The sequence below is a fragment of the Papilio xuthus genome, unplaced genomic scaffold (assembly GCF_000836235.2).
Source record: "Papilio xuthus unplaced genomic scaffold, Pxut_1.1 DF827714.1, whole genome shotgun sequence".
NCBI lineage: Eukaryota > Metazoa > Arthropoda > Insecta > Lepidoptera > Papilionidae > Papilio > Papilio xuthus.
This window is the reverse complement of record NW_013530935.1, coordinates 6,672,031-6,688,227: the sequence shown is the minus strand read 5'-3', so window position 1 is coordinate 6,688,227 and position 16,197 is coordinate 6,672,031. Positions and strand designations below refer to the sequence as shown.

The 16,197-nt window shown below is 37.4% G+C and overlaps 1 protein-coding gene across 1 annotated transcript in view; it reads left to right on the top strand.

The window, feature by feature from the left end:
- The first annotated feature begins 208 nt into the window (after positions 1-208).
- The window catches only part of HGTX (HGTX homeodomain transcription factor), a 34,162-nt gene continuing 18,173 nt past the window's right edge, over positions 209-16,197 (top strand). The window contains exons 1-2 of the mRNA XM_013310524.1: positions 209-648; positions 10,342-10,538. Coding sequence (XP_013165978.1) covers positions 318-648; positions 10,342-10,538 — 528 coding nt within the window. The 5' untranslated portion in view covers positions 209-317. The remainder of the gene's footprint in view (positions 649-10,341; positions 10,539-16,197) is intronic.

Below are 16,197 nucleotides of genomic sequence, written 5' to 3'. Positions count from 1 at the left end.
GATTCGTTAAATCTACGCTATCGTGTTAACACGCCGCCTGTGCTATCCTTGTCTGGCCTGAGCGCGGGAGAGCGAGACGCACGGTGTTCGCGCGCCGCCGGCCGGGGGCGGCGCTCCGATATAAGGTTTAGATTGACTGGGCGGTCTCCATACAGTTTTTTTCTGTTTGTATCCGGTCTGTGAGCTTTTCATTCGGTATCGGAGCGCGGCCGCGAGCGGTGCCCTCGCGCAGCAGCCGCCATGTCTATGTGCTAACGTGTCGCGACGTGCGCGCCCTCGGGACTCAGTGTCTGATGCTGTGAACATTTAGTACTAACATGTCGGAACTTCGTGGCTCACCTCCTCTGTCGAGAGGCGGCCTGGACGGAGGCTTCGGAGCCCCGCTGGCGGCGCTGAGCTCGCTGGCGGAGGCGCCACCACCCGCGCCCAACCCTCACGGGATCGACCACATCCTGTCGCGGCCGGCGGGCGGCGTGGGCGTTGGTCCGGCAGGCGTGGGCGTGGGCGCGGGTCTGCTGGCACCGCGTTTGTCGCTGGCGGCGGCGGCGGCGGGTATGGCGCATTACCTGCAACACAAGCCGCTCTACTGGCCCGGCTTCCAGGGCCTCGTCTCCAACCCCATGGCCTGGAGGGACCGCCTGCAGTCTAGTGAGTACCACACTAGCTAGCAACCAGCAACTAATTAGTGATTTCAAATGCAGTGAGCAAAAGACATCAACGCAGTAAGATGTCACAAATACAATTTAACGGTTACTATTTAACTGTTTATTGTGTTAAGTGTCGGAGTAAACATTTAAGGTTTACAATACTAAATAAAAGAACTACCAGTAAATTGCTCTACTTTTACGTATTTTTTCGCTTAACTCTACATAGTAGATATACAAAAGTTATGTTCAAAGTTAAATTCGAAGTAGGTTGCGGTAATGTTAGTCCAAATTGGCATAAATAGTTTAGCATTATTTCAGATATTTATGTACATTTAAATGTAATACATACAACATTTTACTGTTACATATTGTCTAATGAGTAATTTAAGTACAGGCAAATGAAATAGGCACAATTTATTATAATACATTAGGTAGTTCAGGAAACTTTAGGTTCTTATCACCATATAGACTTTATTTTCTATGATATCGGAGTTATTTATACCAACATTTTACCCAAGTTATCAAATTTTTACTTATCTTTGCGTGACATCAAAAACTTAAAGAAAATTAACTAAACTTGTTACATTTTTTATTTATTACATAAAACTTTTTTTTAAGTAATATCTTCATTTATTATATATAAAATACTATTCATTAGTTGTTTAGTTGAAATAAGTTGGGTTTAAGTGTTGCAAGTTATAATACTTGAGTTCGTCCGTCGGCATGAGCAAGTATCCGCTTCCGGTTAGGTAATGTACCGACGGCGCGTAAATTTACGTTGATGTTTACGACTCTGGTAGTTACAAGTCGTTGGGCTTTCATTAAATTATTAAAAAGGTGTAATTAACAAGTTAATACGTTAATTATTTTGAAATAAATACTATGATTCGGATGAGGGATAAATCATTTAATAAATACGAATGAAAACACAATGCGAAATCTTACTATAATTATAAAATCGAATATTATTGGGCGGATGGATGGAATTAGAAGGTTTCTACAGAACGTCTTAAGAGATCTTTATAAAATTTTAAAAGAAAGAAATGTTGTTTCCACATTAAATTTTACGGATATTTTGTATTTTACATTTTCTATTATATGGGAAGTATTGTATGCACACATTAAGGTATTTAGTGAAGTTTTAGCTATAGTAGAATTAACTAAAGTAAATAATTAAATGGCCTACGTCCAGCAGTGGACAAATTTAGGCTGATTATGATGAGGATGAAATAATTAAATATAACACATTATTATTGGGTTTCTCTCTGACTACACGTGATCCGATACATTTGTGAATGAAGTTTTAATTACCTACAACTAATTTTTCAGAGATCAACTTATTCAATATACAGGCTTACTAAACCCGCGGAATTTATTACTAAATGTTAGTTTGTAACATCTCGCATTACGTGAACAATAAACTTATAATTAACCATGGGTTTCTGAGACCAAAATATCCATTCAAACATGTTGTTATCTCTGTTATATCAAAAAAAAATGACAGTGGTAAAGATTAATTTTATATAGAGATATTGTTCTCAGGAATCAACGGTAAATGAAAGAATGAATAGGTAATGTCGTATATGAATATTATTTAAACCAAAGTACATTGCGTCATAAACCGAACCGAAACATCATCGAGTTTCTTGCATCTTATAATCAAATACATCTTTACAGAATAGCCGTCGTTTCATATTATTGCTTTTATATGTAACCTTATAGTACATATAAACTGTTGGTTAACTTGTGTGTATGTGTGTGAGGCAACAAATGTAATTAGTTGATATAGATTCGTACGGCACTTTGCGATTCTAATAATGAATATCGCGGCTTATCACCGCGGTGATAGCGACCGCGGCCGCGGCGGCGGCGGCGGTGTCACACTGCCTCCCTCTAATCGCCCACTCGAGATAAACGCAAGCTTTACGCTAATTATTTGTCCCGTGTGTTTGTTATACTTACCTTATTAATATAAATAGATAATAAATTGATTATAAAGGTTGAATATTGTTTATATAAAATCTTTTAATTATAAAATATAATATTAAAACATTAAACGCAAAAAAAAAATGTACGTATCGCTTTGTTTACGAAGGTTTCGACTCCAATATGATTGAATTTTATAGAATTCATTCAATTTTAGTCATTTTACAACAGTTATATTTTTAAAATTTGATTACAGCAATTTCAAAATTCCAAAATTGAAAACAAAACGATTTTTTAATTTAACGCGAACATGAAATTAAATTAAATTTTATCGGATTTAATATCCCTGATCGTTTGTTTACTAATTGTTTATATCTCTATCTAGAATTAGGCGTAATTATATTATAAAGGGGATTAAACACAATGCAATGCTTCACGGTTCATTACAGAAAGTAATGCTTGTGCAGATTGTGTAAGCCCGCGCCGCGCCGCGTGATATCCCCGCAGCCGTCGGGAACACCTTGATACCGAACATTTCCATTACTTCCTAGAACTACAGATAAAATAAATTATAGGGGATTTATATAACATTTTGTAAACATAATCACATCATCTCATAGGCATAATACAAATGTGTGTGCGTGTGTGTGTCATTGTTTTTAAGTACGCATCTTAAATATGTAGATGTAGTTTATAAAAAAACTAAAAATTATTGCAGTAAAAGGACTCAGTTGTTAATAGGCTATGGAATAGGATATAACAAGGACATCGTGTCTCTAATACTCTGTGTTTATAGTATTCTAGAAGTGACACCATGTGTGTAGTTCACAACAGATTACAACATTTACAATGGATTGATAAAATATTCTGGTTGAAAGTGTTGCTTTCTTTACTTAGTTCTTATGTGGATTTTGATACTACTGCGGTAACATTTATGATGTCTTGATCTTCAAAAAGGCATTGAATATTAAGATATTTACGAGTACATAGGCCAGCGCAATAATAATGACAATTTATAGCACTGTGTCTCATGTTATCCCGGTCAACGTCTTAGCGATGTCCACCTTGATGACACAACTTGCAGTGAGGAGAAATGTTTGATTTACTTGTTAACACGTCTCTATGATTTGTGTCAGTAACAAAGCCTTTGAAATAAAGCTTTTTGATTTCTACAGTAATCTTATAGTTGTCATCTTAATTTAGTTATTTTAATTGAAGCAAAGTGGCATAGTTAATTTTATTTTAATTTTAAATAAGAATCTAAACTCTCTATTCTATACTGAGTTTGAGACTGAATGAAAAGAACAGTCGATATTAGACTAAAAATAACATTTATATTACTCACTAGGCTGAGTATTTGTGAGGAATTTTCTTAAATTATGTAGTTTGTGCTGCGTTGGATTGTGCTCGTTGTAATATCCTGCACTCACTGTGAGGGCAGAATGTTCTGCTGCAAAACACTCGGCCGCTAATTAAAAATCCTCTACGTCCGCCTCCGCACACCAATTATTAATCAGCAGGGGTGGGGAGGGGAGGGCAGGGGGAGGCTGCGGTCGAACTGGCCTCGCACGAATGAACTGGGACACATTTTTTTAATTACCTCCCCAAATAGGGTTGACATCGAATTTATCTTTTGGATAAACATAATTATATTGATAATATTTTTGATATAATGCTGATTGTAACTTTGAACTGTGGGTAAACGTGTAAGTGTAGCCTGGGTTAAACTTAAAAACAAACATCTAATAATGTACTAATATATAATAGATTAATCCTTGATTAAGTTAAGTGAATATTTAACGCAAACGAACAAAGTTCTTGTACACCCGAACAATGTCAGTACTTACGGAATCAAGTACTTCTTATCTGTTTTGTCTGTTTGATACATAACAGAAGACAGCCCTGCCTCCTGCCCCACTGCCACCCTCCGCCGCCCCCGCGCCCTCTGGCGGCCGGCATGTGTCGCCACGAATTAAAATTTCACTTCCGAATGCAGTTTTGAATGTGCGGCAGTTAGCCGACGCCCGCCTTTTATTGTGTCCGCCTCGCGCCCAGCGCCCAGCACCCAGCGCCCCCTGTCGCCCACACACTGAATACTCTCATAGTATTTATATGTTATTATCGTTTTAGGTTAATTGCATCGTAACAGTACACGTGTTACAAGGGACTATGTACTGACTAGGTTGGTTTATACCTAAGCAAAGATTTCAGGAATCACTTTTAAGTTATAATAAATATTTATCTGAATGATTTTCCACTGAGCACTGAAGTTTGGATTAACTGCGATGCCGATAACGTCATAATTTCAAAATTTTTGCTTACAAAGTTAGTTTATCTAGACTCGGCCACACCTGAACGTTTGCGACTTCAGTAATTTCAGCATTGTGCGTCGGGTGCACGGAGGCACGGGGGCACGCGACCAATTTCACCCGGCCCGCTGTAAAACCGCAACAATCTCGCCCGCGCCTAATGAAATTAAATTAAGAATAACGTAATGCTGCGTGGGTGCGGTCACAGCTCCCCCCCCCCCCCCTCCAGCGTCACCTCGCGCCCGTACACAGACTCCATCTTTGTTTTACTGAGGTGACGGTTATTATTACCTACAATGTTTAATACAGATTTTGTAACGAGGGTTTTTTTGTCTTCAAAACTGACCATTAATCTTATATATATAAAAACTAATACAATTTAAACAACTATTTTCAATTTTACCTCATTTATGTCATATTTTATTTATCTATTAAGTTAATGAAGCATCATTTATAAATGTATAAAAGAAGAGAGATGAACAAAGGTAGTGCTTAATAGAAACTTGCTATCTTTGTTTGTTCATCTCGTTTACGTTTATGTATTACTTAAGCACGTTAATACATATAAATCGCCTTCACCTGAAGATACGATCTGTGCCTAGTGGTAAAATATACAAACATACGATTTACACCTCACTTTGTAAGGACATGTTCACATACAGGCTTAAATATTTTTCATATAGTATATAATTAAGTTATAAAATAGCGTTATGTAAGTTAAACTTTAATAGAAAATTTTAACTTAAAAACTTTAACTATTAATAATTAAAATAAGGTATTGCATGTCTTGTGACTTTGGCCGGTTGCCCGACGCCCGGCGACAACGCCTGCCTGCGTGCTGCAAACTTGCACATTGTAAAGGAGCCACTGACAAATGACTGTACAACTTGTAAGAACAAGACTATGTTGCTAATGTGACAGACATGCATATGTCAGCCTGTCTTTCTAACTATTACATTAATAACCAATTAGGCCGTTGTTCGTTTTTTCTACGAGTGATTTTTGTACTTTTGTTATATGTTAATTATCTAATTCTCCGATACATTTAATCAAAAGTAAACATAATGTCGGTCCCTTGTGATACATATATATTAATAACAAAAACGTTGAGTTAACTAGAGTAAGTAATGCATGGTAATACCGGACGGCGGGCGCGCACGCTCCGGGATCAAATGTTCCGTTTGATGTGCACCGACAAGAATATTACAGATGTACTTCCTTCCTACACTTCAGCAAAGGTGTCTTGCAAACTTCATATGTACATTTGATAGCTACAGTAGCGATATAACTTACAGCATTCAAACACTACTCTGTTGGAATAAACAGAAAAATCGTCAGAACTGTGGTTCTTTACTCTTAGCTAAAAGCAATACGGCAATTATTCATGTCTAGATAGTAGTCTAGATAATACATCGTGGAAGGCAAAATAATAGTTCATGAGCTGATGTTATAGTGTTTTTTTAAATCTGCACCATAGTTAATCTGTAGTCTACCTAGTATACCTTCTCAACAAATATATTTTGTTTATCACGCTCAGTTCATCAAGTATCATATGTTAGAAATGTTAACATAGGTGTGCGTGTGCAGACAGCCTTAAGTTATCAGGACACAGGTGTGGTGCGTGTCGAGTGATATCGTATCGCTTCATTACGTGCGATCGCTTGTCGGCGACACGCGCCCGCCGCGCCGCGGTATCGCCGCGTTATCGCCGAGCTGTTGGCGCGCCGCGTCGCGACATACGCCACCAGATAACGCCCTCTCGTGTGTAATCATTATAATTATACGTATGCTAACATTGAAATGTTTGTGCTTTTGTGCTGCTTTCATATGGATATTTGTATTCTTTGGTACAACTTTATTTCTCAATGAATAGGCGAAGTATGACTTTATCTGTGATATAGTGAGGTCTACCTTCTAATCTATAAATGTATGACATCTTACAAAATAAAAGGAATACTTAACTTTATCGCAAAAAATAAACAATACAACATAAGAAAATCTTCATTATCTAAAACCAAACAGCTCGGCAACCAAGTCTGATAGAGCCCGAGCAGCGAGCGGTGTGACTCCTTGCGGCGACAATTAAAACGCGCCCGTGTTTACCTCGCCGCAACCAGCGCGCCATATTTCTTTGACACGTGTACACCCTGCCACCAAAGTTCACCAATGTACTCACAAGTTTACACAGCATTATAAACTCTATTCGGTGGGAGCGAGGAGTCATTTCATCGTGCACGACTGAACAATGAGGTGCAGAAGTGCTCGGCCCCACCTCGGAGGAGGGGAGGGTTATTTTCAGACGATGGAGCGCAGATTTGGCGTCTGTCGTTACGTTTGCTTGTCGACAACGGAATGAATCGCTTGTCTGTGTGTTTACATTATTATGTCGTTGTTACCTTCATGTTGTGTTATTCAGCAAAGATTACATCAGCGTCTTCCCGTATCAATTTTATTAGAAGGGCTTTAATAGCACATTATTGATTAGATGTGATAAACACTTTTAACATTTGATATAGAAAGTTACGCTTTATTTTTGTCTTAATTGTAACTTAACAAATCACCACCAATCTACTAATATAAAAACTTTTTGACTTTTGATCATCTCAAAGTACAGTCTTGGCTTGTTGAAGCCAGCTAATCAAACAATAATTCCCCGTTCACGAAAGTTAAAGTGTACATTAAACAAATAAAATGAGCAGACTTATTCTCAAAGAGAGTGTGGGCAGAACACAACAACAAGAAAGTAGTTCCACATAGCGAAGCGAGCAGTACATAAGGCTATCTCCCCTATTTTTCACTAACACGCAAAGCAACAAGCTCTCCAATATGTACCCGCGTTAGCCTCCCCGTTCGCTCCTCGTTAGTACCCCTAGGGCGGGGGGTGGCGCGGGGAGGGCAGGGGAGGTCCCCGGGGAGGAAGGGGTTGCAAGGGTTGTGCGGTCGCCGCTGTCTGTGTGTATGAGTGCAGAGATTTTAAGCGCCAAGATAATTGTGTCAGGGTTGGGCGTGTAATTGTTATGCGCTGTTTTAGTGCCGTAAATGTTTTCGAAGTTCGTCAAGATGTAGATACGTGCGGCGTGCGGGGGCAGTGCGGGGGCGGCGCGGGGTGCGCGGTTGGCCGCGGGGGGCGCATTTGACAAATTTTAATTAATTTGATCGCAGCTACGCCTTTGAATAATTAAAAAGGTTATTTGTGAAATCTCCAGCGGAATCTGGTTGTAATAACTTTAAGTTATAAACGTAATCCTAATGTTTAACATTGAGACATGACACTGCGATACGGTGACAGGGTGAAAATGTTACGGGTTTTGTTAATTATATGGATTTGTTTTTATAAATGAACACAAAGAAGTGAAGTGATATTAGTTGAAAATAGTTATATTCGAAGTCAAAGATTTATATGTCTTTCTATTTAAAAAAAATCTTAAATGCGAGTGTTGGATGGATGGATGTTTGTTAGAAGGTATCTCTTACAGATCTCTGTGAATTTTGCCACACATGTAAAAGATATTATTTTTTTAATCCCACGCTGACGGAGATGCGGGCCATAGCTAGCGATTAAAGTAATAGGATATATGAAAATTAGTATAATGGAGAGGAGTTAATGTGTTTCTTTCTATAAAACACAACAATTCATTTGCTAATTTCACAGCCAACACCAAGCATGAATACTAGTATCAAGCTAAATAGTTACCGTAGTAAATAAAGGAACCTTCCATAAATTGAATATGTCGGCATTGTAGCTCCGGATTGATTCATATTCTACTACAAATAAATATAAATGTAACTGAGCGTTGGGTTAATGTTATGCTGCATTAATATTAATGCAATTTTTACGTTAGGCAAGTTTATCTCTTGTCTCCGGTGTTTCGTGAACTGCCGCCCGGAGAGTTACGAGCGCCATCTATCTATAACTGTCCTACTTTTGTTTTATTACAACTACAATTTGTTAAACTAATGTACGGCATAATACATAACATTACGTAACAATAAATAAAAATGTAGTACATTGAAACAGGTAGGAAAAGTTTTAGTTAGATATTGCTGCTCTTAGAAATTCAAACGGCTCTACGTTCATAAACTCTTTGTGATATCTTACTTCTTACTAATATTATAAATGCGAATGTGTGTATGAATGCATAGATATTTGTTACAAGGTATCTCCAGAACAGCTAAAAAGGTTACTAGCTTAAAATTTCCATAGGTATAGAACCTAGTGCGGAAGACTCCTGGGCTTTTAATTTAGTTATTTTTTTTAAATCCGGCACGGACGATTTCGTGGGCAAAAGTTAGTTATATAAGAAAAATATCTGTTACCTTTATTCAGCTAACTAGTTAATGTAGATGTTCTCTCAACAACATTAATGTATGTGCAAAAGTATGTGACGTGTAGTTGACTATGGGAATGTTCTTGTAAACATTACTACACAAGCTGCGAGCAGAAACACTCACTTTTAACAACTACCTACATGACTTTAAACAACACATTAACTCACAGGCTCCCGCGTAAGCCTCGCAACATTGATTCCTTCTGCAAGCTTTACTAATGTTTACATTACAGCGAATTTAAACTCTACTACTTCCATATAAGCTAGCAATTTCCTCAACGTAATTCGGTACGCTTTAATGCAATGTACTTAGTTTTCTACTGCGATTGTAATAGAGTTTATATTTACTTGTTTGTTATCGCGTGGTGTTTGGCTCGGGGTGTCATTTGGTGAGACTATAGAGGTAAGCTTCAGGTTTGCGAGTCGCTTTGTGTCGGAGCTCGGCTGTGAGGCCGGGAGCCAACCAGACACCGTGTAATGTCGTGTCACTACATTTGGATGCTGTTTTGCATTAATTGTTTGTACTGAAATGCATTATATCAGTTGTATTATTTAATTGGAAACGAATACAAATTTGCTGTCGATATTGTAACCATAAGAATCGTTATTGAGCGTAAAAAATAATGGCAGTATTAAAAGCATCCCGATGTTTTCATCGCGCTCAAGCCACGAGCCGGCCGAGATCCCGCGGGACAAAAGGGAAGTCAGGGAGCGAGGGGGGGGGGGGCAGGAAAAAATGAAATGAAAATAATGATAAAGCCGTCTCCATCGGGAGGCATTTGCGGAAAGTTCGTCTTCCATGGACGAGCTGGCGCTGGCGGCGGTGACGCTTTAGTACTCTTGCGATGTAAATAAAACGAGAGATATTTATTTTTACATTTTTGAACTAATTGTTGATACACCATTGCATTAAAATTTGTACTCGAATGGAGGTCAGAATAGCTTACATTCTATACACATTGATTGTAAACTGGATACAATTCATTCTGTGAGATACTATCAAACAAACAACTGCAGCTTTGAGAATTTTAGCAATAAAACCTTTTGTTTAATGTTAGTATTTTATATATTCGAAGACTAGCTAGAGTGACTAGATATGTCAGTGTTGTAACGCGTATATTTGTTATTCAGTGAGCAACGGTGCGCTGAGCGCGTGCGCGGCGCAGGGTGGTCTGGACAAGGACGGCAAGAAGAAACACACGCGGCCCACTTTCAGCGGGCAACAGATCTTCGCGCTGGAGAAGACCTTCGAGCAGACCAAGTACCTGGCCGGTCCTGAACGCGCCAAGCTCGCCTACGCACTCGGCATGACCGAGTCACAAGTTAAGGTAAGCTGAACTAAGATTTAACGCAGAGTAAGTCCAACAGAGATTTTGACTTAGGAGTTTTGCAACCGGTTTATTTATGTATTTTCAGGTTGCTATTTGACATTTATTAAGCAAAGTGCACTTTATAATTTTAGATCAGATCTAAACAGGAAACCTGTTAATACATTTTCAAAGTAAAGCGATCACCCTTGAACAAGTCGCTAGAAATAAATGCCAAATGAGTCAAATTAAATTTTAACAAATATAAGATTAGTTCGAAACATTTTTGTATATGTTATAAATATATGAATGATATCGTCGATCTGATCGATGTTGATAGCAACATGAGAAACAAATTTAATATTTATGGCCGCTCTAAAACATTTTATAAATTGAAAGAATGTAGGAAATGAAGAGAACATCATCATTATAATATTTAGACATATCTGCTTTTTGTTATTTGAAAATATAATCAAAAATACAAAAGAATAACGTGATATTAATAATACAGTCATTAAAGTAACAATACATAACATAATCATTTTTGAACGAAAGCTTTTGTAAGTGCTAAACATATGCATGCAAAATTGAAATTTATCACGCGCTAATCCTTTATAAAGAACATAATTATAACAATAATCTATTTTAGTTGAAAATTTTTCGTTCAAAATAATGCTAATCGGTCGTAAAACACGCATAATATTATAATACTATAAGTAATGCATTCTAACAATTAAGTAACGCGAGGCGAGTGGGGTAAAACCGCCCGTTATTGCCACTCGCCGCGTACCCACGGCGACACGGCGCGTCCACCATCTGTCGCATGCGTCCGCGCCATTCTAGACCTTATAACATTACAATTAAAGCTCAAATATTTGGTCAGTGCAGAAGGTTACAATCAATCGTGTCGTATGCCATCAGTAATCGGATTATATAGATTGAAAAGTCAATCACTTAGTCGCGGCGCAGTCAAACGATTGGCTCAATAGTGGGGGATTAGCCGCGCTGGACATGTGGACGAATCCCTACTTTGTTTCCATTCGGAATTTCGTTTAAATGAATGAATATACTGACGATTGATGTTGAACTGTCTCGACCCGCGACTCTGTTTATGGTAATAATTTTTAAATTGGATTATTTCCATGTCCTCGTTAATTAATACCATGTTAATAGTTTTTATAATGATGCTTATTTACAATTTGTGCATAAAAATTATGTATGATAGAAGACTTATGACACTAATGTCAAAAGATTAGACCGGGGGGCCACCGTCGTTGAATTAATTAAAATGATAAAGATAGAAAGAAAAGTAGAAATATGTAGTCTAAGCCAGTTTATCTTTTAACTTTATCTTAACAAACGAGGCTAATACACAATTCACCTAAAATTCAACTAAATTAGTTTGAAATGTTTCATCAGACAGTTCTAAAAGTAAATGTCCTTTAATTTTAAGTGATCATTTGTACTTGATAACTTTCGTTTGAGCCAACAATAAAATAGGCGTAAAAAGTCCCCGTTTGATTCTGAACTAATTAGGGTGTGACATGTTCACCCCTCGGCTAAACGCTCGCTAAATGCCAGAGGGGAGGGCTCTTTAGCATCCGACACCATTGTGAGACATCACAATCATACTAAATACACAAATCGAAATGGACACTATACATTGCGTGCGCTATTCGAAAGCTCATTGCATAAAACAGATCGTAGCGAGAGATGAATATGTACAGTGTCGGTGGAGGCTGCGAGCTAGCAGCGGGCGGGATCATTGAAAGCGGTCGTATAGCCAGCGACTGGGACGTTTACCCCACTGTGCTGCGGTCACGCGTATTTAGCTGCCTACTCGGTGAACTTTATAATTGAAAGTACGATACTTACAAAATGAAATATGAAAGAGAATGTTCGAATTAACATAATTTTATTATGGAATTGTAGCGGTTGTTCTCTGATTTTCTCTCATTAAAATTTTATATCACGTACTCGTATCAACAGACTGTATTAAAAATTAAGTGAAAACGTACAATGAGATAATGAGATACGTGTAATATTAGTTATATCTCAGGACTAAATGTTCTTCAAAATGAGGAATGTTCGTAAATTATTAAAGCTTATGGCATACAGCAGTGCGCTTACAATCTAACATTAAAAAAGATAATAATCGTATTCGTATTTCATTGATCTTAATATCATATAATATGTCTAAATTGTAATTACAGAAGACAAAATATTATATGACGTAGTACGAATATCAAACACAACAACAATTCAAGTAATAAAAAACAATAACAACATCAAAAGCTATGATAGTGATGAAACAAACGTCGCCCCCGGCCGCGGCGGCCGCTGCAGTCGTCGCGGGAGAGGAGGCCGACGCTCCCGGCGCTCCAGACTGTCCCGGGTCGTACATCATCGCAGATATTTAGCGTGGGACGTGAGCCGAGGGTTCAAATTATATTATACTAAGTGATACCTCGCGCTGGGGTGAGCAGAGCTGTTGTGGGGCACTCGGTAAGACACGATGCCGTTACAATGTTGATTTATACGAATTAAATCACAGTGTAAATATTATATCCTTCGTTTATTAATTTAGCGTCAGTAAAGTTGTGTTTACTCGGCAAAAAGACAAGTAAACAAGAAAAAAGTCGCCACTGCGAGATTGAGCAGATCTATCATGAAATCCATCTAATATTACATTTGCTTCACTGTTATTATACCTTGTAAAAACTACTTAATTTAGTTTATTTAAGATATCTAATCCTTTTTACGAAGAGCAAATTACTATGAATGTCACTTGTGTGAAGGTTAATTTAAATCAATGTAATTACTAGATATAATAAACTCCGAGGGTTCCTCTTTATATGAAAACGAATGCAATAAATTTCTTGATGATAAAGGCAGTGTATTGAGAAATACAAAGAGACAGTAACACGGTTGCATGTAAGCAAAGTGTAGCGGAGTGCGGCGGGGTGCGGCGGGGTGCGGGCAAGCGCAGGGGGATCAGATCAAGTGTGAATAATGAGATTAATGGACGTGAATCTCAGCCGCTGCACCGCCGCGTCCGTGACGTCATCACCGTGACGGCTGCTAAGTGAACTGTCATATACACTTTTTGCTAAAGGTTTTCAACAAACATATTAACCGCTGAACAAAAACATTACGTTCATCATCTTTTCATTTTTTTGGCATTTTTCTTAACCTTGACAAATCGGTTATATTCGTTAAGAGATATCATAAAAGAGGCAACTTATTTCGTCGTATTCGGTTGAAATGTGTAAGAATTGTAAAGTAAGCTTTACTCACAATAATTGTGGTATAAAAATAGACGATGACAAAATGATTTATGTAATCAACAGTAAATTGACATTTAGTAAAACAGATTTGAGAAGTCACTAGTGCTGTGCAGCGCCGCACTACGCCCGTAATCCTTTAAAACGTTAAACGAGCATCGCCGCCAAATGAGACTCTCATTCACAAATTGAGCTCAAAAGCCAATGTACCAAACTGGGTGCAATTACCCTGCAAGTACGTTTACTGTCCATCAAGGGAATTAAGACCTTATTTCATTGAGTTAGGAGCTTCATAAAGGTGAAATGGACATGGTTTTTTTTAATTCAATTCTCCGCACGGTGTCATAGCTCATTTGGCATTCGATGGCATTAATCCGTGGGGTGTGTGCCCCAGTGCGCGGCCTGTGTGTACACATGTGCGCCGCCCCGCCGCGCCGCCGGCCCCCGGCATTGCGCGGCACAAATGCATAATGCAATTAGTTTGTGTGCAGAGCTGTTTATTTTGAATGCGATTATTGAGGCAACTTAGTCAGACTATTAGTCAATGGATTTGTTTTCTTATTATTTATGAATTGCATCAATTTATAATAAAATGACTGAATATTTTGTATTATATGTTAAACACTTATTGTCTAATTGCATCTGTCTTTAATATGTATCATAAACATCATGAAATGGTAAAGATTACAAAATCACACCATCTTTTAACATACGTTTCGATATTATTCAATGAAATTATTGACTATCACACACTGTGGTTGGTGCGAGCGACACATTCTGCGTAGTTTAAAGTGTACAGCGTGATATAGGTACAGCACTGACCAGTTCATGTTATAATACCTTTGCGTGTACTTAAAATGCAAATCCTAAGCCATCATTATGATTACTTTAATAGACGCTGTAAAGAGACTCTGAGATGTATTCTAGTATGCTGGTATGTTAGTCTTCTAATTGAACAACGCAGCATTGCTCCTTCGTTATGCTTTAAATGTTTATATTGCTTTCGAAAATTAATAATTGTAGATATTTTTATTGCTTAGGGATATTCAGATTGAAGTTTCTCAGATTTGTTTAACGCAATTTACTTTAAATATATTAAATATTTATCAAATTGTGTATAAACTGAAGCATCGAATACATTTATGTATACTGATTGTTAGGAATATATGTTGGAAATGTCTTGTTGCAATGTTTTTATAACTGATTCCGCGATACTGAGATTTAGTTACCGATATCGTTGATTTAAAAAGCGGCAAAGTAGGGTGGATATAGTCGGGTTCTAATGATGGCACAGATTAGATAAACTACACTTTAAAATGTAGATGTGCGTTAGGAGACGGTAGGGGAGTCGAGAGCCGGCATGTTAAATTATTTTGATTGATCGCACTATAATTTAATTTTAATGTGTTTTGATAAAATAGAGAGCTTTTATGAATGCTTAATCGCGTAACAGTTTAATGTCCTTTTTATATTGCTGCTGAATTTTTTAATCTTAATTGAAATATAATTTGCGTGCCGGCAGTGGCGGGGAGCGGCGGTGCCGGTATAGGGAAGCACGATGCGATGTAGAGATTCTATTATATTTAAATGCATAAAATTACTACAAAGATAGAAATCATAATATTTTAATATTTCAAACTTTGTTTTATCGATAAATGCATTTAATAAAACTATTTAACTCTTTCTTTTTTATTTTTGTTCTTTAATTACAAGTCTTTCATATTTTATTATTATAGTATCACTAATATTATTCAAGTTGTTTAAGAAAAAAATATCGTGGCTTTAGACAGTTTTATTGTTACAGAACCAATGATAAAAGCATATTGAACTTCTTCTAGATCATATCGATATTCTGATCACTTCACTAGTAAACTGGGTGAGTGCATCTTTTACAAAACGATTTAGTTACATCATCTGCATACATTTTAACAGTTATCAAGTATAAATGTTGATTGGATACACATCATTCACTTCGTTACAAAAGCAATCATTTAAAATGTTAGAACTGACAGGTTGCTAATCATTGTGTATTAAGTTAGACGTAGTTATCTGTTGTGTTATAAACACAATCTTGTTTATTACATATCAACTATAAATTAAATTAAATGCATCGTCTTTAATCGGTATTATAATGGAAAGTGGAATTTACTTAATTCCATAAAATCATCATAAATTATCACAAAACCTTTTGTTGCGTTACTCAAGTAAGTCGTTAAATTAGTTGCTTTAATGTAAAGGCTACTCATTACTCATAAATATCTATGTTAAAGGAAGATGTGTTATGGCAAAAATAACAAACTAGTGACGTACAGCAAAGTGCCGCTGTTTCCGAGACACGTGTCACGCTGTGTCTCTACTCGCGTAATTAAGCGACAGCCCCCCCCCCCCCCCCCCCC